This window comes from Cynara cardunculus, assembly GCF_001531365.2.
Source record: "Cynara cardunculus var. scolymus isolate 2C chromosome LG 6, CcrdV1, whole genome shotgun sequence".
Taxonomy (NCBI): Eukaryota; Viridiplantae; Streptophyta; class Magnoliopsida; order Asterales; family Asteraceae; genus Cynara; species Cynara cardunculus.
In genome coordinates this window covers 14922959-14946974 of record NC_037533.1, presented here as the reverse complement: position 1 = coordinate 14946974, position 24016 = coordinate 14922959, and the positions used below count along the sequence as shown (strand labels likewise).

Below are 24016 nucleotides of genomic sequence, written 5' to 3'. Positions count from 1 at the left end.
TCTCAATTTATGCTGTGGCAACTTCCACATGATTAGACTAGTCAATTTTGAGAGAATCTATAGCTTCATTGAGAAACTTGATAGAACTTCAGGAGGGTGGGCATCATAACTAGATGGAAACTGCTATATGAACTTGCCAATATGTTGAAGGACGATACAGTGTTGCTTTAAAAGGAAGGGTGTAGGTAGGCAGTGAGAGTCTATGAGCTTAGTACGTCTTTTTGCTCGGTATAAGTTTCATGCATATAGTAAAGAAGAGAATGAGATCATGAAAGGGAATCCAGGAAGGCAGGTGACAGTTCGAAAGTATACTTACCATCTTCTTTCCAAGTTTAGAGACAAGGCCATTCTTCCAATCATTCATTCTTTCTCGAACGATGGCCTTTAAAGGTGCTATGTAGATAACCTGAAAAGTTGAGTGTGTCACAATGAGAACTTCAATTTTTTAACATATGTGAGCCACTGCACACAGAATACTGATCTCTAGATAAAACCCAGCTTCATGCATATATTCAGTTTTTACGTATTAAGTTTACTTTTACATCTAGTCTTTCCTAGAGGTTAGTGCCTCCATCCGATAATTGCAGCATTTGACTTGGTTCACAGTTCAAATATTATGAACACAAATAAATGAATTTTTGTGGTCTAAAAATGAGCATTAAACATATAACCCATGCCTTGATGTCAAAGAGCTGCTTGCAAAGTTACAACCTAGAAGGTGAATTCAAGGCCTATGATGAGTGATTTCCTTGATTGCAGAAATGAAAGTTGTACCTTCATATCAGGGGATGTATTGAATAAATGAAGCATAGCGAGCTCTGCAGATATAGTTTTCCCACTTCCAGTTGGAGCTCCTAAGAGAATGTTGTTCTGTGTGTGATATAAAACATGAAAAGCCTGCCAAGTACCATTAAAAACATTAGTAGCATACAGCATAATTGGTGATAACATGATGGCTGAAGTCCACAATCTAGGAAATCATACCTGAGTTTGAATAGGATTAAAGTGTGAAAACTTGTACAATGCTTCGTATGCCTTGTTACCAAGTGCAGTCACAGGAAGTGGCTTCAGATCTAGAAGTTCAGTGTGTGTTGTGTGGCTCTGAATAAAAAAGATGGAACAACAAATTCAACTATCGAACAAAAATTGACGATCACAAACGTTTCTGAATGTTAAGTTAGGAAGGAGACCTCTGGCAAGGCAAGGTTCTTAAAAGATATTGTATAGAAAGCCTCAGCCTGCAACCAAGAATCAGAAACAGCACGAATGTAGTATTGAGGAGGATGTGGTTCAAATATTGGCACAGTGAAAGAAAGCTTCTGTGGTTCCCCTTTTGCTGCTCGCTTGGTCAATGTAAAAAGCTCCGAGTGGTAGATATGATCATTCTCTGAATCCTGCATGAATTTATTCATGAGAGGCTAAACACTAACCTCATTCAAGGCATTACCATTAAAATTTAAGACTGGATCCAGAAAAAAGGTGTAGTGGACATAAAACAGGCAACATAAAGAAACAAGTCAATACTGAATACCAAGGAATTGACAGCACAAACCATTTTCCAAAATTAGTTGTATAGAGGGAAAATTATAACCATAGCAAATCAATTACAAGAGAGAGAGAGAGAGAGATCCATTTCAGAAGCTAGGGCCTTCTCCATAAGGGATTGCTACTTGGTTGGCATTACGCCTCAGGATTATGTACTTAAAAACCGACAGATGATGACAGGAAATGTGAACATATAGCAAAATAGGACAGAAAGCATGACCACAAATAATAGGAAATCTCTAGATTCCTCGGTCTCGAACAACTCATCAAGAGGCAATACCTTTGTGAGATAATAAAAAATCATTCCTTATGAAATATGTCTAAATGGGAGATTGACATATAATCTCCTAAGTTCATAAACCGGTAGACCAAAAAAAATTCCTTCTTGGCACATTAACTAATCTAAAATGGTTGATTTCTGTTCTTTGACACAACAAATCAATTTCCATCCAGAAATAGTAAAGGTGTTCTACATTAAGACATGATGCAACATCAAATAATTGAACATATTACATCATCTTAGCAAGGTTTTGAAAGGCGGAATCAGGACTCAAGGCGTTTTCCCTTGATGAGGCGAGGCATAAGCCTCGAGGCAAAAATATTTGATATATATATATACCATGTATATAAGCATCATACACAATATATACCAATATTCATTCCACTGCAACCTTATACTATACACACTTGAGTACTTAAGAATATTATATATATATATATATATATAACAGACTAAATTACTAAAAGAATTTAAATACACTTTTTTCAATGATGAAATTAGATACAGTAACAAAGAAGAAAATATCTTGATCTGCTGATAATATATATATAGAGAGGGAGATTCAGGGGAAAACCCCCAAAAAATGAAAAACTAAAGAACACCTTCTTAACAATTCATCTGGATGGTATGCACATGTGCATACAAGTAACTGAAGCTGTTTTTTGGTTTTTATGCACGTGTGCATACCAGAAAAATTGCATACAAATTACTTATATGCACATGTGCATACCGTCCAAATGAACAGTTACCAGGGTGTTCCACAATTTTTCATTTTTTGCGGCTTTCTCTTGAACCTGACCCTATATATATATATGCTGATATTAATATGCTCACAAGCCACACCTCATGATACGCAGATGAGTGATAAAGAAAGAACATATTAATATATCAACGAAGTGGGGTGGGACTGGGACTGTTATAGTGACACGTGGCAGATTGGAAAATATTAAATACAAAGATTCAGCTGATAAAGATAAGAGGTCTCAAAATAAAATAATATTAAAAAGAGATTCAGGCATCCAGCTGTTTAAATTGCAGACGTTTGCCTCAATGGCCCCCCACCACCTCACCTCCTCATGCACCGCCTCGACTATATAAGGCGTACGTTTCAAATATGAAGTGAAAAGCGGTGCCTCAGAAGCAGTTTTGTGCCGCCTCAGGTGCCGTTCGCGTCAGACGATTTTGAAAAACATGCATCCTAGGACCTTGAAAAATACATGACTTATATGCGCTGGAACCCTAATAAGATCAAATTATGGTTGTACGGACTGAAAGACCAAGCAAACTAAAGACCATATTAATACCGACTACTAACACTCCGCTTTCAATCTACTAATACTAATTTACACCTAAACTTGATTTATTTGTTGACTCTTGTTCTTTGCAATTTGCAAGATTTTCTAATAATCCATATAGTTGCCTCTAGTGATGTATTATTTAGTTTTATATTGGTGCCTAAATTTTTTCTGGTTACAAGTATGAATTAATGATTTGAATGTTCATACAGATCTCAATAATTCCAATCTACTTCACCAGTCTTATCTTTTTAGTGTTATTCCTGTTAGAGGGAATACAAGATATGAATTAATATTTCATATGTTGAACTGAAGTATTACAAATATGCAGAAGCATTTGCAAGAAAGTTGTTCCTTCCATTTTTTCGGTTCAGAAGAAAATAGCCAGATGCAATATGAATTAGCTATCTCAAGCAAACAAAAGAAGATGCGAGACAGAACCTCAACAAGAATCCACCAACGTTGTGCAGCACCATGCCAGCGATCTTTCCACACAAAGTCTGGAGTGATAACCAGATCTACCTGAAATATGGGTTTGGATAATCAATATTTACAAATTCCATAGCAGTATCGGACTCCATACCAGGCTGTTAAGACTTGGAGTGTTAACCAAAAAAGTTACCTTTAGAACAGTTCTGGTGATGGGACTTATTGTAGCAGACAACAGGATTGATGGGAAAAATCCTAAATATTGCTTCACCACCTTCAAATTGAAATGCAGCCAAAAAAATCTTAAGCAAATAAAACATTGGGCAAAAAAAGTGCAGAACACCAATTATGAGAATAGAAGTACCCTTCCTCCAGGTGCATAACGGATCATAGCTCCAATCTCCTTCTCCTGCATCTCTTGAAGATGATCCAAGTCAGTCCCTCGTTCTTCTAGCTTCCGAACTATCTGAAACAAAACCATAATAAATAACAGAATTGAAGCATAAGCAACATAGCAACATAGAGCGGGATAGACAAACTTCTGATGATATATCCCTGTCAAATTGTCTGAGTGGATGCTGGTGGGGCCATATTTGACGATCCACAGCCTTGCAATACTCCAACATGAAGGAAGTCATCTCACACCATCCTCTACGCAAACAAATTTCAAAAAGAGCCCTCATAATACGAGCCAAGCTTGCACTAATGTATGACGCATCAGAAATCAAGGAAAATGCATCAATAGACCCTCGCGATATGTATATCTGCCAATAACATGATTACTACATTATTGTTAGATAAAGACAAATCACATTGATTTAATAGCTCAGTACGGTTCTTGATCTTCAAAACCCTATACCTGAATTAGAATAGATACTTTCCCATGTTTATTTGAGGGACCACCCTTAACTTCTAATGGACAGACCGTGCGAGCCAATGTTTCTAATTCATTTTGCTCCTCCTCTCGAACAACAATATTTTCAAATTCCGAAGAATGAGCAACCATGTCAATTATCTGCAAAAATAAGAAAAATGGTCACGAATGCCACCAATCGCAGTACCCAAGTTAATAACAAAATCTGTTTCAACAAAAGGTCTTTCCATTATCAACCAAGTTTTTTTCACTATAAACCAAGTTCCAAGGATATTATACCAGAGGGGAAACACTTGGATCTGCCATATAGATGCACAAATAAAGTAGATTGTCAAAATTTTCTTGCTGGCAATACCTAGTCACTAATCCTGGATCTGCAGTAGCATTTTAACCTTTTCGATACAAGTGTGCTTGTACTTGGACGATTAACATTACGTTCAACATCCTATACAAACAAGCATTGGAGTCGGAGCACATTCTCTATCAAAAACAGCCTCTTTACTCCAAGGGTACGAGTGGGATGCACGGTGTACATTGGTTTGGTTAGTTTCTTCAAAAGATCTTCAATCACTTGGTAAGTAATTATGGGCCATCATTATGGGCATACTAAAGATAGACTTGATTCCTAGAAGTGCAAAAAGGTTCTAGCTCCATGTCTATGCAAATTAGAAGTTTTGTTGCAAACCATGACCACTTATGGTTTTGACCATTCCAGTTGTTTTTATAAACAAATATGTCGTTAGCATTGGAACTTAACAGTGATACAACCCCACAAGTTATGCAAGGAAATTGACAAGAATTTGTTACCTCACTATCACTCATATGGCGTCTCAGCATCTCATTGTATGTCTCAACACTAGAATACTGAATATAAAAGTGACTAGCAATGCGACCAAGTTCAGTACAATAGAAGTTCCCACTTTTTTCATCAAAGCGCATCATTTTAGCTTTGTCAAGAGCACGTGCAGCATCTGCAACAAGAGCCCTTTGCTTCAAACCCAGTGAAGGATCTGCAATAACCTATCACACCAAAAGCAATTATCATGTATGCCATCTAACAGAATGTCATAAAAGTTTATTTGAAAAAGATCCTTATATATTGGTGAATTAGTATATCTATAAATATGCAATACTTACGCTTTTTACTAACAAAGAATATAGAATAACTTCATCCATAAATAGTCAATGAAAATCTGCTCCTGAAGATAGAAGTGGTCCATCAATAGCAAAGAACTACTTAAATGTTTAATGCCGTCATCGTAACAAAAAAGCTTAATTTTTTCCTAACATACAGCTTTGAAGTTCAATACACTATAGAGTGCAAGTGAGACTTGTACAGAACTCCCTAAGCAAGAGAACGAAGTTAAGAATATTACATCACAATTACAAAGATAAATCATATCACGAGCTGAATCTTTTAATTTTAGCCTTTAGTTTAGTTTTTTTACCACTTGGTTGTATGGGAAAAATGTTCCTGCCTCTGCATATAGGAAAACTTATGTCATGAATTTAGTTTATTATATGTTCTTTTTCAGGGCATCTTCTATATCTCTTCTTTCTCAGCCAAAATTTTCATATAGGAGAGAATGGAGAAGGGTAAAAAACTACCACAGAAGTTCTGAAAGTGAAAGAGCTCCAAAGGTGGCAGCAAGTGTTCGGTCCCATCAATATAATGGTGACATATCTATGAAGTCCAAGTTAATGTGGACATTTGCAAACCCCAAAAGGTGAATTGCAATTATCTTATTGATGTTGACCATTTCTATGAGTTGGTATGTTATAGAAATCTTATATATGCGAAGAATGAATTGATCAGAACTAAGTTTATCCATATTTCTGTAAAGCTGACAAACATTTGAGCCTTCTTGGAATATTACTGAAGTGAAACTCATACAGTTTATTATGATGGCAGAACCAAGTTGAAAACAGAATTTATTGGTGTCGAAAAGCGATGACCAACTGACAGAAATTAGCAGCAATATCCAACAAACAGCAGTGGTATAACATGTCTGTTCTTTGTATTGAGCATTAACAGACCAAAAAGAAACCAACTTGACCACAACTAAGAAAAGAAGGTCAACACTGAGACTTGAGACACTAGAATCCCTCTTTTTTCCGATCCAGTCCCTCCACCCTTTTATTAACTGATTTATGTATCGGATTTCATTCGCACGAATGAATGTAGGACAAATATTTGAATCTTCACTCGGGTTAGCGGGGGGGTTGCTCGTGCCGTAAGGTGTTGGGTTAAGTCCCGCAACGAGCGCAACCAAATAAGACAATGCAAGCAAAAGTTCCAGCTCCAATTACATCATAGGTATCACAAAAAAAGGGTTCTTTTTTTTTTGAGTTGGAATCCCATTCTAATTCTAACTAAGGATTCAGTAATATGGAGAAGACAAAATTGTTTCAAGCAACTATGGATATGCTGCCTGAAGAGGAAGACCAACTTTATATCACCCTTCAATTTGTGCTCTCATTTAGCCAGAATTATAAATTTCTAGAGGTACTGCTAGCAGACTTTGCTACTCATAACAGTAACAAGATGAAACATATTTTTACGCATATAAATTCAGTGAAGAGTAGTGAAAGTACATCATCCTCATGTCCATTTGTCCTCTCTGAAGAAGAAATATACACCAAACATTTGTGGAATACCGTCGCCAATATCTAAGATTCTATAGAGTTCAACATGAGAAGATTTAGTAGAGTGGTCGACCTTACTTCGTCCTCGAGAAAATTTAAATGGGCATATTTTAGTTATTACATGGAAAAGATAACAGCAAGATGATCTTACCAAAAAATTTGGGTTCATAAGAATCACATGTATCTGTTACCCTAATGATTTTTTCTACAGAAAACAAAAAGGTGTCCTTATATTACAATAATAGAGGCCAGCCAAAAAGATGAACAGAAACTGGGTGTATCATGCTAGTACAAATAATTAGTGTATTTGTATGGTAATGCACCTAATAAGGTTAACACTGGAATCTGCCTAGACATGGTAAGGTACAAATACTAGGACACAAAAAATCATCAATGGCTAAACTCTTGTTGCTCCAGATGTCTTCCTTGTGATCTCATTGCTATGCATGAACAGCTAACAAGGGTTGTTCAAGAACATTGGCATACAAAAGTAAGAACGGAAGCCAAATATATATGAAGTCATAATATGGACCAAATATTGATGTGACCACAATTAGCATCATCATGATCAGGCTATTGAACATGTGTCAGAAGTGCAATTCAGAGTCAGATAATTTTGCAAATCAAGCAAGCTACCCGTGCATGCAATAATGTGATGCTGAGTTACTGATTCTAATGTAATTCTCTCTAGATCATGCACAAAGGTTTCCCATCACAGGGCTCATAATTAGGATATGCAAAATTTAGCAAGAGATACAGCATTGATACTATTAAGTGTAAACTTGGAGACAGTAGACAAACTAATATTGGAGATATGGCATATGGTTAGATAGAAGTCAAAAGAATAATCTTTGGTAAGCACGTAAACAACATACATCAAACAATAATATATATGCGCCATCAAGATAATCCTACCTCTTCCCATCCAATACCATATGCCAAAGGATTCATTTTCATCCTTATGAAAAGGTATGTATATCCGAGCCATGCACAAGCTTCCTTCACATTTGTCACAGTTCCCAACGTCACCTCCGCATTTAAGTTATCTTTCAAAGAGCTAATGAACTGCCAACAATTAAAAAATAACTTGTAAGTCTGAACAGACTAGCGTTCCAAAGTGAAATCTTGTTATAAACAAGCATGAGTTGTGTGGTATTCATTTTAAACGAAAAAGAGAACACTTATCTCCTACTGTTAACACTAACATATATAGTATATGAACTGCAAATAAGAAAGAGTGATGCAACAAACTGCACGTAACTAATAATGCTGTAGCTTATGGGGAACTTCACTTGTGCAACCTTCATTCAAGCATAATCTCCCACCAAGTCTGGTAGTCATGCACTATCAAACAGACATTGCAGAAAAAAGCTTCAAACCATGTCTTGTCATCGTGCCTACAACTTTTTGCAGATGCCTCAACCTTAACCATCACAGATTCATATTGGGGGACCTTACTCCTAATGTACAAAATTTTGAAGCACTTGGAAAGCAAGAAGAAAAACTTAAACAAGATACCTTGCTAATTCCGATGGAACAACCTTGTTCATGAGAAACTCAACAGTTCTCTCGCTTACCTTTGAGTTACAAATTTAAAAAATAACTCTGTGTATATACAAGCTCTGTTCTGATAATGGTAACTTAAATTGTTAGAAAACATTACTCCCCCAGCCCATAAGAAGCGTAAAAATTGATTCTTCACGTGTACTAAAACTGGTATACAAACAGTACATAATTCTCAAATTGCCTTTAGGCTTCAGTACAAACAGTACCGGTATGGTATAAGAAGATAAGAACAAACATGCATCACACTCTATGTAAAAAGGGGGAAGCTTCTCATCTTTTGTGAAGTAATAAACTATCAAAAAGAAAAATGTTAGGCATCAAGATGTGTTTATCCCCAAGTAGAAAACCCTGACTATATTTACATGAGATTGGCCCGTGGGTGTGGACTAATAACCATAGAAAGACCTAACAGAACCACAATTGCATCGCCCAACACTCCTCAAGTTGGAGAAGATATCAATCATTCCCAACATGACAAAAATAGGAACAGAATTTTCAAAAGAGAAAACCTACTGAAATGAGAGCAAACCAAAGGGGAAACAAGCTACCATCAAGAGTTTATTAGATTGAACTGTATCCAGCTGTGCCTGCAGGTGGTAATACCTTGGAGGTTACTGCTTGGAACCCACCTTCCATTTGCCAACTCAAAGTAAATAAAAGTAGCCTCATCCTCCTGACGCTCCCATCATCGAGAACATCTCTGTAACTCCCCAAGGCCAAAGCAGGCTGACCCAATAGCCTCCGAATTAACTTAAAAACATGGTGGACGTTATTGGTAGCCCAGGACTTTGAGCTTATAAGAAGTTTACAAATCTAATCTTCCATCCATGTGGGACGAGCGGTTACAAACTCCCACAAGTAAATTCTTGACATCCTGGTCACGCCTTTCCCAGCGTCCTCTCCTTGTTCATCAGTGATGTGGGATTCGCTAAGATGTTACAAACACCCCCCCTCCTCAGAGACTCATCATGCTTGATGGGACAAGGTTTGCCCCATCATCCCGACGTACAAGGATTGGCTCTGATACCATTTGTAACGCCCCAAGCCCAAAGCAACAGGCGGACCCAATAACTCTTAATCAACTTAGAACATTGTGGAAGTTATTGGTAGCCCACAACTTTGAGTTTCTATCCATGTGGGGACGGGTTGTTACAATTTCCATGTAGAATTTGCCACTGCTCCATATCAAACTCATCCTCAAATGCCTCGCAAAAAATCATTTTGGAAAGCAGGCAAACGCAGCTATAAAGCAATATGTAGCTCGGAAGAGAAACATGGCCAACAAGATGAACCTGTTACAAGCATCTCATAACTTCATCCATTTCTATGCCCTCCAGCATCATTCCAGATATAAATTTTTTAAAGAAGGTGCAATGTACTCCATTCAAATGTTGGCATTTGTGGAAATATAAATCAGGTGAGAGTCGAGAAGAAAAACAGCCAAGGGAAGTCCAGACCCTTGAAAAGAACTAATTGAAGTAGACGAGCAATTGAGATGTTGAATTGAACTTGCAAATCAGTCCTTAAAACATTCAAGATTTGCAAAAGAGCAATTTCTGCAAATTTCAACAAGAATAATCCATGAAATATAGATTGGAAAGACAAAGAACAAGAAGAGTCTTATCAGACAATTAAGTGTGATATATATACATAATTATATTAGAGGGTCTAGAGTATAAATGTATCTCTTATATATATCCCTGATTGTAATCGTGATTCACATATACAATACACAAATTACCAAGTTTATCTTGGTATCAGGGTCGGCCCTAGACACCCTACAGCTGCCGACCACCCTCTGCCATCACAAGGCAACCCTAAAGCTACCGCACCCGTCTTCTATCCTACGGCTGCAGCACCTTTCTGTCTATCAATGACAATTGTTGCAGCTTTCACTCCAATTGAGAAAACCACCCATAACTCCCACAAGTTTGGCTTTTCTTTATCACCAAACAGCTATGGCTATTGGAAGGCAATGGTTCAACCATTCCTTGTTACAAACAACCTGTTCGGCTATGTTGATGGCACCATTCCCTGTCCACCGATGACTATCTCATCATCATCTGGAAAAGATGCCGACGGCACCACAATGACGCCACCACGACCGAATCCTAACTACACAGCATGGGTTTCCGATGATGCACACGTACGGATGCTGATTATTTCTACAATCTCTGAGGCGTCGTTCCAACACATTCAAGGACTTACCTCCCGTGATCTTTGGCTGTCTCTTGAATGTGCTTACGCTCCTCACACATCATCTAGGAAATACACCCTAAAAACTCAGCTTCTTAAACTAGAGATGAAGCCTAATGAACCCTCCTCTGCATACCTAACCAGGGATCAGGAATATGTTGATGCTCTCGCCAATATAGGCGAACCAGTGAAAGAAAAAGATTTGGTGATGCTGGTTATCTTGGGTTCCTGTGAAGTCGGTTCCTACCTTATGGTGTGATAATCTTGGTGCTACGTATCTTTCAGTTAATCCTGTCTTTCATGCCCGTACCAAGCATGTAGAAGTTGACTTTCACTTTGTCCGAGAAATGGTTGCGCAACGGAAGCTTTCAGTTTAGTTTATATCTACAGATGATCAAATTGCAGACGTGTTCACCAAGCCGCTACTTTCACAATGGTTTCTCATATTACAATCCAAGCTGCTACAGGTCACTCCCCAGCCTTAGCTTGGGGGGGAATATTAGACAATTAAGTGTGATATATATATATATATATATACATAATTATATTAGAGGGTCTAGAGTGTAAATGTATCTCTTATATATATCCCTGATTGTAATTGTGATTCACATATACAATACACAAATTACCAAGTTTATCTAGTCTGAATCCAAAAAAATCGATTTTATAAATACTCTTATGGAATCAAAATTTCTTATTTCGAAGATGTTTCATCCAACTTCCATGGATCTTTCGGTTTAACAAACCTGCCAGACAAACCCTGGACTTTCTAAATTTTACAATGTTGACCATTTACTTCAAATTTGCAGAAGAACCCCCAAACTTTCTGGAAGTTACCAAACAACTCCAAGTTTTCAGAACTTCATATCTCTCAACAAAAATAATTCAAAAACAACATCAGGCATGTCTCTAACGAGGCTGGGGGAGCTTCAGAAGTTGGATCAAGGCTCAACCGATCCCCTTGGTGCAGATAGACTTGTTTCCAATGATCAAGTCAGATAACTTACCAAAAAACAAACGAATTGCAACATCATGAATGTCTATAACAAGGCTTTAAGGGTGTACCAGATTACCAAAAGTGCATCTCCTGCAGAGCTTTGATAGTCGGGTTAATGCTCATCCAAGCCCACAAAAGCAGATACGCTTGTCACATGACAACAAGGTCACAACAGTGGCGGTGAGGGCCCATGAAAACCAACGAGGAAAGTCAGAGGTCTACAAGCAATGGCAATTGAAGCTGACTCAATTCAATGGGTCTTCAGGTGGTGGCTAAACTTTTTTAGGGTTAGATACAATCATCTGAGATGGAAGAGCATGAAGGAGCTAACAGCAACTTTGATATGATAACAAACCAAACCAAAACAGACTAATGAATAGAACGTTGTGTCAACCGACAGCAACCAGCTACGTGCCATTAGCTGCGAAATAAAAGTCCGACGTGGTTGTATGAAAATATAACCTAAAGCTCTAATATCGTGTAAATATTTGGGGGTTAAATAATGTGTTTACCACCAAGCAGAAAACTCTAAATACAGATGGGCCTGAGGTTCGGACACATAACCATCCAAAACCCTAATTAAACCCTCGCACATGCAACAAAAAGAGAACGACATATCACATCAAACAACCCGAGTATCACATCAATTTAAGATAAAAAAAAACAAGCAAGAAATGGGCCTTTTAAATTCAAATAATCGCCATATCAACGGGGCATCCCAACAACAAAACCGTTGTACTTCTTGTGGACCGGAGGAATATATCTTCATTATGCAACAATTATAATTCTCACACTTTCCAATTTTAATCAACATGAATTTTCTGACTGCACAAGCAGTTACCTGACTTTCAATGGGAAGCTGACTTGTCAAAAGTCGCAGATAGTATGCTAACTTATCATGAGACGTAATAATAATGCCTTCACCACTTTTATCAAACTGAGGTCTTCCGGCACGTCCAAAAATCTACAGCACCGCGTAATAGAAGGGAAAAGACAATATTAGAATTCAAACGCAATAAAAGTTGAATATACTTCAGTAAAAACATTAATGGCACCTGCATAACATCCAGCATACCGAGATCTCGCCATCCACCAGCCTTTGGATCATACAATTGAGTCCCCTGGTGCAAACGCGGGTATGATGATTGATAAACAAATAAGAGAATGAAGTAATGATGCACCATGTGGAATCAAATCTTCGCCACATGATTGCACTAGAAAATTTTCGCTGATTAATAAAAGGGTTCATCCAATTTAGTGAACATGAATTTAACATGAATTTATATTTTAATGTTGATCTTCAACTATGGCAGATCATAGCCTTCTTAAGAATGAGTGGATCTCACTTAACATTTTACAGCTTTCATGGGTTGAAAATTAATGTGTTCAGAAATGTGGCAATCAAGTATTGGGATGAACATAAACCAGGTTAACTATTTTCACACTTAAATACTGGGGACTCTGGCGAGCTATTCACCAAGATCTTTCTGGGGTTACTCCATCCATGTCTCTTTCTCAGGCAAGAGCAGACATCTCAGTTTATCTTCCACGTTCAACTGAGAAAGAAACTCCTAAGTACTTGAGGAGAGTGCTTGACATGGTTAGATGAAGATTGGAAGTGCGAACTTCCCAAAATAGTGACAACACTAAATAATTATTTTTTCCCAATGTACCTAATTCTTCAACGGTCTTACACAAGCAATAAATGTCTAACATTAAAATCAACAGTTGTCTAATAAATTTAATCACGAAAATTTGGTATAGCTGCATGAATACTTAACCAGATACACACACATAGGAACTCCACATGTTTTAACAACCTTAATCACAACAGTGTGTGCAGGTAGATTTACTCCCCATGCCAAAGTTGCTGTACAAACAAGGACCTGCAAGGAAAATGGTGGCACATTAAGTGATATACCTGCAAAGCTACAAAAGCAAGTCAAAAGTAGAATTACATACCTTCAACAATCCATCAGAGAAAAGCCGCTCAGTCAAGCCTCTATCAGCACGCAACATCCCTGCATGATGGATGCCAACTCCTGATGTAAATAGTTGAACGAGCTCTTTGTTCCTAGACTTTGAAACCTCCATCTGAAAGTAAACAAAGGGGGTGATAATAACACATCTAGTTATACCATGATGTGACTGCTGCCAGAAAGTGGGGAGTCACAAAATATCCTTACCTTGACCAAATGAAACTGAGGATGTTCCTCATTCTTAAAGAGTTCAAGCTCTCCATATTTCCGGGCAAGTTCAACCTGTGTAATATGTCACATGGCGAACAATGATTGAAGCTAACAATATTTGAAGAGAACAATCACCAGTATAATTAGCAATAGAATCAAACTAAACTTTAAAGATTGTTATACCCATTTACTCAGCAATGCAGCAAAGTTATGAAGCAAATCTCTTACGAGACGTTTCTGGCTAGAAAATCAATTGTTGGTAATTCCAAGGGTATGGGAAACAAAAGGCTAATGAGGAACACATTGATTTACTTATCTTTAAGTTTCAATTGCAAGGGAATCACAGGAAAAGCTTTGCATACTAATACAAAAGGGTCCAGTTGAGTAATGTTTGTTTAAGAAGAATGAGGGTCTTCTATTACTCATCACTCATCCACCACTTAAGAATATTGGGTGATGCAACAAGTCTCATATCTATAACCAAAGAGAAACGACAAAGATCTCTAAGTGACTGGTCTCGTCCATTTACCACTTTTAAGGAGTTACATAGTATGAGACACTCATCAGTGCGGAATATCATACAAAGATGTTTCAGGTTGACAAAGCAAGATGGACCATTTTGTGTGATACTCCATACCATCAAATAGAGTTCATACCACATATCATCATTGTTTGTTGTTCGATGCACAATTTCATACATACAACAATGACCGGAGACCCTCTTGAGAAATAAAGTGTCAACCAATCACACACAAGATGGAAAAGACCATTACAAAGTTATTTGTACCATAGCGGTTCCACGATGAGAGAATAATCATAGAGATAGTCCAACGGATAATTTAACATAGGGAATGCTTACATGGCAACTGATGCAACATGTAAACTTGTTTAGCTTAAAGTAATATGTTTATTTATGTTTCGGGTTGTAATAAGTGGAATATCAACATTCCATTTATTATATATTTATGTATGTCATGGACTTTACCATGGTCGGAAATGTGTGATGAAGATATTGCAATTAATTATGTTTCTTTGTACAGTTTCTTAATTGGAGGCACGGTGGACTCAACTACAGTCAGGTTTTGGAAGAAACAAAAGAACATGGACAACAAAGGAAGAAGCAGGTTAGTTAATGCACCCATTGAGTTACATTTATCCGGGGAAGTACACAGGTATTGATAATGGATTTAATCCAGGATATCTTCAAGCAGTACAACATTTGTTGGATGCAAGTCTTTCCAAACAGGGTTAAAAGCAGAGCCTCATATAAAGTCCAGAATGACGACGTTAGGGACGAAACGTTTCCTTTCTATGAGAAGCTTTCCACCATCTTTTATAAGGACAGAGCAATGGGCTCTTGAGTTGATTATCTTGAAGGTGAATATGTCGTTAGAGCAATGCAAAGGAGTTCGTTCACCAATTGAAGTTGAAGTCTAACATACAGATTTTCCTTTGTTCGATAGAGTCGTGGGTAGTTAGAGTCGTGAATGAGACACCCCTAGTCTAACTTAGGACTTTGGTAATGTAACAACTTGCTCGCTACCCTATCACCCACCCTCTACCTCTCCAGCTCACGTCTACACTAGATACAGATACCTATCCCTAGTCTACTACCCTAGTCCACTACCCTAGTCCTACGTCTCTGATGAATTTCTAGCAGAGGTAATGTCCTCGGAAATGCCTATAGCTGCCATACTTGACCTCAGTTGCTCATGACATGTCCTCCTTGGTCTACCCCTCCTCACCGCCCACTCGACCTTCACACTTTCTAACCACCTCAACAGAGCCGCCAAGTGGCATCCTACGAACATGAACAAACCACGGTAATCTTCCTTCTCTCAAACCGCTCGAAAAACCTCGTTCAGTACCCTTGTCAAACAAGGTTCGGCCACAGTTTGATCTAAGCATCCTCATTCCTGCAATTTCAAACTTCATGGGCCTTCTTTTTGTCGCCCAACACTCGGACTTGTACAACAATGAGGTCCTATGGCTACCTGTAAAGTTCTCCCTTTCAATTTCAGCGGCACCTTCTTGTCACACAATACCCCAATACTACCCCTCCACTTTAGCAACCCCGACTAAGTTTCATGATAGTATATTTCTCACAGTCAAATTCTTTGTTTCATTCCTATCTCGAAAAACTCGAGGCAGATTGCTACAGATGAACTTGAAAGATGGCATCAATGCACCAACTAACAAAAACACAATCTGACTTGAAAAGGTTTGTACGTAATTCATGTTAAACATTTTGGCTCTTTGTATTCATGGAAGATTCCATCAAGACCCTAGTTCTACTATGTATATTGAAAACTCCATTTTCTGAAATATATCTCGTTTAAGATATTAGATTTAGGGATATTGCAAAAACTATATCTTCAATGTTAATTCATTGATATAAGTCATATCAATTCTGCAATCATGTTTTAAAGAAGTAAAATCATTAAATTTACTGTTTATATTTTGGTTTAAATAATCATTTAGTTCATAAATAAAGCACTCAACTAGAAATCATGTTAATAGTTAGTTGCAAGGCAATTGGTTGTTATAGGTCGTCTAGGTTGAGCCTATGCAACACTATATATCGATCAAGGCCAAGGGTGCATGTCTGACCTAGATCAAGCCCAGCCACTTGATCACATAAGGATGTTTTCGTGACCTGAAACACAAGGTGGAAGTCTTAGCAACAACCAAATAGACCTAGATGAGTTGGAGAAACATGATTCAAACGGTCTTTTACACATGTAGAAGAAGATGTAATCTTTGGTTAAAACTTAAAAATAAGAATAACAAGGAGGACCTACCATTACCAATGATAACTTTAGATAATGACTAGAATGACCTATTTAGATCATGCTATATTGATAATATTTTCAACCTTGTTAATCCCTTTTTTCTTCACATGTAGGCAACTTTGAACAAGAATTTATTTGCCTTTTAGCTGTTTAGCTACATCATTGGAGTTTGGTACCTAATATTATTGTTGTTTAATGAGGGAATTCAAGGTCGGTGAAGTCGAAGTGTAGCAAAAATATGTTGTGTTGCAGCATGTTGACACAATCAAGTTTGTGTCACCTGTGGCAGGAGATGTTACCAGTTTATGAGAGGAGATGTTACCAGTTTATCAGCTGTTTTCCCAGTGTCTTTCCGAGAATGAACAAACACCATAGCTTGATGCCCTTGCTTCAATGAATCGGCAACCTGGGCACAAAAAATTCACTGAACAACAAATGCCAATCCAAATGCGTAAAACAAGTAGCCATGAGAAGGGAAAACGAGCAAACCTTTTTGTAGCAAACTTCATTCAACAGTTCATTCCGTGCTTGAAAGTTTGGCTCTGTAATTCCAATATATTGCTGTGCTAGAGGCACAGGACGGTAGCTAGAATCAAAGAAGAAGAGGCCTGCATCTGGATTAACCCTCAAGAATTGTGCAACCTGAAAATTGAGAATAACGCAATCAAATCTAACTATACATCACATCTGATACAGACATCAAGGGTATTGCCAGAATTTCCAAGAAAAGTTGGCAGAGGATCAACCTCCATATAATTGGGAAGAGTAGCTGAAAGGCCCACAATACGGATCATGGACTGTGTGGATTCCACCTGTCAAAGCCATCAAAAAGCATTATTCCCAGGTTAGCATTAATCATCATCATCGAAAGAATTCAAGACCTTGAAATGTACTTCAGAATAGAAATAACAAGTCCTGTTAAGTTCCTAACTATATTATTAGTGTGCCACAAGAAGGATGTGCAAACAAAAAAACAGAAGCAGCTGAAAATGATATTTCTCAAAGAGAAGGATCGTTTGAAGAAGTGTTGAAGATTCCATAAGCAGAGTGATCTGCATGTGCACATACTTCCCTAAACATCAAGTTATTGTTAAACCATAAATGCCATTGTTTGCACGTATGTTCTCTTAATTCTTCAGAACAAGAGTAGAAGGTAATGTTACAGATGAATATTAACAGCCTTCGCTTTCAATAAATGGCTTTCGCAACAGTTAAGTACAGATCTCCATATCTTTGAGTAAGCTCATATAACATAAATTATACAGTACCTCTTACTATCATACTACTAATTAATGCAGCACAAAACTTTACCTTCTTTCAAGGCACTAACCCAAACCCCTCGCCTAAAGTAACAGAGCTGAGACAAGAAGATGCATTATAATATACCTGACGAAGAGTTCGAGCCACCAATGCTTCTATTACAGGCCCTCTATCATCATTCAGCAAATGTACTTCATCGATAATTAAGAGCTTTACCAGCATCGAAAGTGACATGTCACTGCTCTTACGAGTAATTACATCCCATTTCTCAGGTGTTGTCACGATCATCTGTGGACACATTTAAAACTTAAAACTGGTATATGAAAATTCTATGAATCCTTTTCAAACTTCATATGGGTTGTGAAAAACCTGAGTTTCTTCGAGTTCATTTTTAGAAAGCTGCATGTCGCCAGTAAGTTCTTTCACAACCATGTTCAGTGGAGCTAATCGATGGCTAAATGCCTTGGTAACTTCAGCAGCTAATGCCTAGAGATTGCATGTCAAATAGTAAGCATAAAAAAGACACACGGGTCGAATGATGATATCAGTCCTACCTTCATAGGAGCAACATAAACTATCTTAAACTCATTTTTATGCAAATAACCATCTTTGAAGTGCTGTCCAATCTGGAAAATAAAAATCACATTTGGGTCAGATAAATTGCACAATAGCAAAATGATTTCCTACACAGTAACACCAAATGAACAACAAGCAGGGGAACATCAAAAATAAAGTTATGATTCCTCAATGGGAGCTTTGGTACAAATATTAAAGAAAAAATAATTTAGTGCGTCCACTCAAGCTTCTGCTGTGGACAAACCAATGACGCATTCTCTGCAACATATTTGGTCAAAATATTTTATATCCAAGAGACAACATTACAACACATGGTATCATTCAACTGTCAAGCAAGTGTTATAGGAGAACGGATCTCTATGACATCTGAGTTTGTGCTCACCTCATGCAGAACAGCAATCATAGCTATATTTGTTTTGCCAGCTCCTGTTGGAGCACAAACCTGGAACACATGACAATTGCTTAAAGACAAAGGATCTTATTTATTGGCATCATTTGTATTGGTGAGCTTACTGATTTTAAAACTGACCAGAATGTTCTCATTAGTATGGTAAGTTGTTTGGAATATTCTGCTCTGAATACGGTTGAGTGACTTGTAGCCTTGGAAAGCAGCTTGTGCAAATTCATCCAACTCCTTTATTTCAATCTGAGGAACACAACAACATTTAGAAGAAATCTAAATGGGATACCAATAACCCAATCAAAGAAAGACAATGACATAAACACTATATGGATCACTAAATTAACAGCAACGAGCCTCTTGCTTTGAGAAGGAGGCATCAAGAAATATTAAAGAACGGAGACCATAACCATTATTTCACATTGCAGAATATAGGAACACCAAATAAAGCAATTTTCAAAACAGGGATCTAACTTTCAAAGTAGACTTGATTTCATTATCTGACCACAAGCTTTGACCCTTTACATACTTTGTGCATCATAGTTTGACTTCTACATTATCATTAACTTGTCAAATATGCTTCATAATAATAGAGCCATAGAAGTAGTGGAAGACCGAAACTAGCTAATAGTGATAAGTTGACAAGAAGATGATCAGAGAAAGCCAACAGACATGATGCTTTAGAGAGGGTGCAGTCATGCAGAGAGAATTTCTGATGTAGCTGATGCCAAGTAATTGGCATGAAGACTGAATTGTGTTCTATTGAGCCTAGTTGGCTTCAAATCCATGTCAAGTATAATCATTAGCCTTCCATTATCAATCCAAGGTATATTTGATGACCTAAAATAAGCTATTTTCTTCCATAAGCAGCCCAGAGGTAGAAACCCCTCGAAGTAGACGACATCGAATATATTAGCAATAAACATATTATATAAAGCAACATGCCTTATGTTAATTACTAAATACCAGTAACCTTCTTAGTCATTGCTGAAAAGGGGGGTGTCTAATGACATAATATATATGTATAGTATACACAAACAGAGATTAGGACAAACAAGTTACAGGTATGCAAATAATATATGGAGAAGCAAGTGTTATCCCATGGTGTCACAAAATAAAACCCAATCAATACAAATTCAAGTGAGGCAAGTCGGCAACAAGTACTAAACCATTTTGATTATGATGAACATGCATGCCATTGACCCTGCTAGTGTAATTCAGCACATGGGTGCACAACTGGGCCAAGTCTTTATGTGGCAATAACTGGATTGTAACCTTCAAGATTACTGAAGTTATAAACATAAGAAGCCAGATCTTATCAAGCTAAACAAACTAGTAATATTATCACCACATAAATTATAATGTCAATATCCCGGTATAAATTGAAATTAATATTTCTCAAAAGCTGAGAACAACTATGAACATAAGCATTAAAAAGACAATACTCATCTAACAAAAATGATCATAAATCAAAAAAACAAACGGAACGTACCAGTTTCTCTCCAGGCTTCATGGGTGCAGTCTGTGTTGGTGGAATCGAAACTTCTTCATATCCCTTATGATGCTTCCTAGTAGTTCCCTGAGGAAGCGCGGTAACTGCTAATGTGTTGGACCCTTCACCATGTCCAATCAGATCATCAAAGGGGCTTTTCTTCGCACTTGCTTGAAGTAAAGAACTAAAACTCGTAACAGATAACTCGGTGTCAAACCCATGATCTGTTGCACGTTTATGTTTCTTCTCTTCTTTGCGTCTTAGTTTATCAAATTGCCTTTCTGACTCTGTTTGAACAGTAACCTGTATGAATTGTTGACACCCAAATTTGACGGCTAGGCATGTGACAATGACTAAGTCAACAATAACAACAAAATCCACAAAAACATCCAAGCAACTTCATACCTGAGTACCGTAGCTAGGCATGCGCGGTTGAGAGCTAGAAACCACCTTTTCAGATTTTAAGTTCAGCATCCCATGATGAATGGCATCAACAAGTTCCTTCCTATGCTGAATGGGGGATATAAAGGAAAAAGATGATGACTGATAAGAATGAGCAAGAAAATGGAACAAACCTTCAAAGGTAGGAAAGTATCTTTTTAATTATATTATAATCCATCACTTGCAAAACAATCAGATCAGGTGATAACATGACAAGAACTTTTGTTAGAATACCGCGTTGTGTATATTATTGACCTACTCCAGTAATCTAGAACACATGTTTTTCAGGTCACGAGGCAACAACCTCTCTATTACTGAAGGCTCCCATGACAGTGGCAATAGAAAAACAGAGATGGTTTCTAAGCCACGTGCAAGAACAAGATAGTTCGTTATCTCACCGATATAAGATCTTGAACCGTTTCAAATGCACCGTCACCAACTAAATCCAACAAATCGCCAGCTATCTTCAAAACAAAAATAACAGCATTGATAAGCTTCGGAATCCGTAGGCAAAACAATTTTAGAACATCAACATTCAGAACTGACAAGATCCAATAAATTAACAGTATCGCTACCTCATCACCAGCCTTGTCTGAATCAAGTACCCGGCAAATAGCCATTGCTAGTTCATCTTGAGGAAGCTGAGAAGTACTACCATTTAATATTCTATTGCATTCATCTCTTAACCATCCTAGATCAAATGTTCCACCAACAGGACGATGCTTTGAGCTCTCGCTATGATCATACCATTCCCCATGAAGCGAGGTAGAAGGAACATTTGTACACTCCCCCCACATTTCTCCATCCTCGAAAGAAGCATCAACCAAGAACCGGGTCGGGTGGTGAAAAACCAAGTTAGCGCCAAATTCTTGACTACCGTCACTCCCGTTTACTTGGCTTTCAGCCAAAGACATTGCCTCATGGTTGTCTGGCTGTAAACTGGAAAGACTTTCCACAGCATTAACAAGTTTCTGTAGCTTTGCATCCGGAACATCATGACCAAGTAGTTTTTGCAGTTCAGATCTGTATTAATTGAAGTGTTATAAGATAAAGATTTTTCCTTGACATCATTTTTCTGTATCAAAGAGTTCATAGATAACCATTAAATGTGTCACAGATGCCACAATTCATCATTGATGAATGAAAATGCTTACTATTCAAATTGACATGAATTCTGAAGCATACACAACACATATGGCACACAAAAGAATAAACTTTATTTACATCCAATACTCAGAAACCACTCTGTTACAGAAAAAATTTACAAGGTAAAGGCAGAATGTCTTACTTCTTCTCTATGATCCTTCTGTTCTCTTCTTCCTCCTCAACACAAGCACCAAAAAGCCTATACACTGCCAAAGCCACCTCTTTGAACTCCTCATTGACTACTTCTCCATCAATCAACTCAACCACGGCCCCAACAAACTGTCTGTATGCTTGGCGGACTTCGATAGAAGCTACACCAATTATAAGTACCCACATTAAAATACAGACTTTAAATGTTTCAAGATCATACAGCTGCTGTACTAGTTCCCACAATACACTGACCCAGGTTTGATGAGTAAGATTCCCACCGTTCGTCAATGTAAAGTTGATTAAATCTTGTTACAAAATCTAACACTTTGGTTTACCTATACAAAATGTTCCTTCTAAATTTAACTGTGATTGTATACATCTATCAGAAGTTATAAATTCACACACACTTCCAGAAAGTGGCATGGTTGGCCTCAACTTAGGTAATGTCCTTTTCCGAACCATCGAAGTAATCACATAAGTATCAATGCCACACTCAATAAGCATAGACATAGTTATCGCACCCACCACTCCCAACAAAATTGTAAACTTACTTTTGAGGTCAAAACTTGCAGTAATGTATAGCAAATTTCAATAAACTATAAATTGCTATATTCCTACTGTTTCAGTGTTTTTATAAAGGTTTAGGTCACACCTAGTAGTTTTAAATAGATTAAATTACAAGTCAATACGAGTCTAATAATAGTGTTTAAGTGTGTTCTATAAAGTTCTAACGTAGTTACCAACCTTTTCCTTCAATACAACTAAAGAAGTGATCATATATTACATGCTACGACATATAAGCATGTACATACAACACCTTCACGAATTAACGAATACCTTCGTCCCATCGATGAACAATCTTTCGAGCAACTTCGAATTCCTCAAGTGATTTTGCGGAGCTAATTAGAGATAATCCAAATTTAGTTCACTAAATTGATAAAACCAACAGATTGTGGATTAAACGATTGAATTGCGATAGGGTTTTGCAATCAAGTACCTCCGACGACTGTTGAGTGATTGAAGAATATGTTTCCGATTGAGATAAGCTTTATCGGCGTCGAATGGATCCCTGAGAGAGTTCGTTAATCTCGGCAATTCGATCAACATTTTTCTTCTTCGTGATGGCGGGAAGACAGACCGGCGGTAGATGAACGGTGAAGAAGTGTGCTCCAAGGCTCGGACCGGGTCGGTTTATTGTTGCAATGCTTTATTTCGGGACGGATATCTCGCACCCTATATTTGGGTCGGGTTATAGGCTTGGGCTTTTCTTTTTACAAGTGCCAAAGTGCATATTCAAATTGCCAAATATAAATTTAATCGTTGGGTTACACGAGTGTAAACGAATCGAGCTTTTAATAATTTACGCTACTTGGTGTTGTTTTTTTCGAGTTCGAGTCGATCTCGAATACGAAGTAAAACTCGTTTAAATTAACGAGTCGAGTCTTATAACATTAATGTTTGTCTTGACTCATTCGAGAACTCGATTAAATTTATCGAGTTGAACAGAGTTGGGTCATTCGAGCATACACTTTTTCAAGACAAATACGGTCATATGATCATAATTCATACAATAAAAGTGAATATTATCCGGTCGGGAGTTCGAGCTCTTAAACGACATCGAGCTTGAGCCTGGTATTATTTTTTTGAGGGGAGCTCGAATATGTTAGGTTACGAGATCTCAATCATGGCGGAAAATAAAATTGTAACCCTCCAAGGACCCATATGAACCGGAATAAATCGGG

The 24016-nt window shown here is 37.6% G+C and overlaps 1 protein-coding gene across 2 annotated transcripts in view; it reads right to left on the bottom strand.

Annotated features, from left to right (window-relative positions):
• LOC112514290 (DExH-box ATP-dependent RNA helicase DExH14) overlaps window positions 1–23435 on the bottom strand; it is a 37554-nt gene extending 14119 nt beyond the window's left edge. The window contains exons 1-31 of one of the 2 annotated variants that reach the window (XM_025120655.1): window positions 23272–23435; window positions 23112–23173; window positions 22267–22435; window positions 21554–22001; window positions 21377–21442; window positions 20943–21047; window positions 20538–20840; window positions 19175–19291; window positions 19028–19087; window positions 18624–18695; window positions 18439–18555; window positions 18196–18357; window positions 17556–17621; window positions 17299–17451; window positions 17132–17215; window positions 14015–14089; window positions 13791–13922; window positions 13649–13714; window positions 12884–12949; window positions 12670–12792; window positions 7985–8134; window positions 5231–5443; window positions 4409–4564; window positions 4089–4313; window positions 3914–4015; window positions 3743–3823; window positions 3562–3642; window positions 1191–1394; window positions 985–1101; window positions 775–897; window positions 317–406 (exon numbers count right to left, since the gene is read on the bottom strand). In XM_025120655.1, coding sequence (XP_024976423.1) covers window positions 317–406; window positions 775–897; window positions 985–1101; window positions 1191–1394; window positions 3562–3642; window positions 3743–3823; window positions 3914–4015; window positions 4089–4313; window positions 4409–4564; window positions 5231–5443; window positions 7985–8134; window positions 12670–12792; window positions 12884–12949; window positions 13649–13714; window positions 13791–13922; window positions 14015–14089; window positions 17132–17215; window positions 17299–17451; window positions 17556–17621; window positions 18196–18357; window positions 18439–18555; window positions 18624–18695; window positions 19028–19087; window positions 19175–19291; window positions 20538–20840; window positions 20943–21047; window positions 21377–21442; window positions 21554–22001; window positions 22267–22435; window positions 23112–23173; window positions 23272–23381 — 4098 coding nt within the window. In that variant the 5' untranslated portion in view covers window positions 23382–23435. Of the gene's footprint in view, window positions 1–316; window positions 407–774; window positions 898–984; window positions 1102–1190; window positions 1395–3561; window positions 3643–3742; window positions 3824–3913; window positions 4016–4088; window positions 4314–4408; window positions 4565–5230; window positions 5444–7984; window positions 8135–12669; window positions 12793–12883; window positions 12950–13648; window positions 13715–13790; window positions 13923–14014; window positions 14090–17131; window positions 17216–17298; window positions 17452–17555; window positions 17622–18195; window positions 18358–18438; window positions 18556–18623; window positions 18696–19027; window positions 19088–19174; window positions 19292–20537; window positions 20841–20942; window positions 21048–21376; window positions 21443–21553; window positions 22002–22266; window positions 22436–23111; window positions 23174–23271 lie in introns of those variants that run through there. The other variant, XM_025120656.1, reaches the window with a different exon arrangement.
• Window positions 23436–24016: the final 581 nt, after the last annotated feature.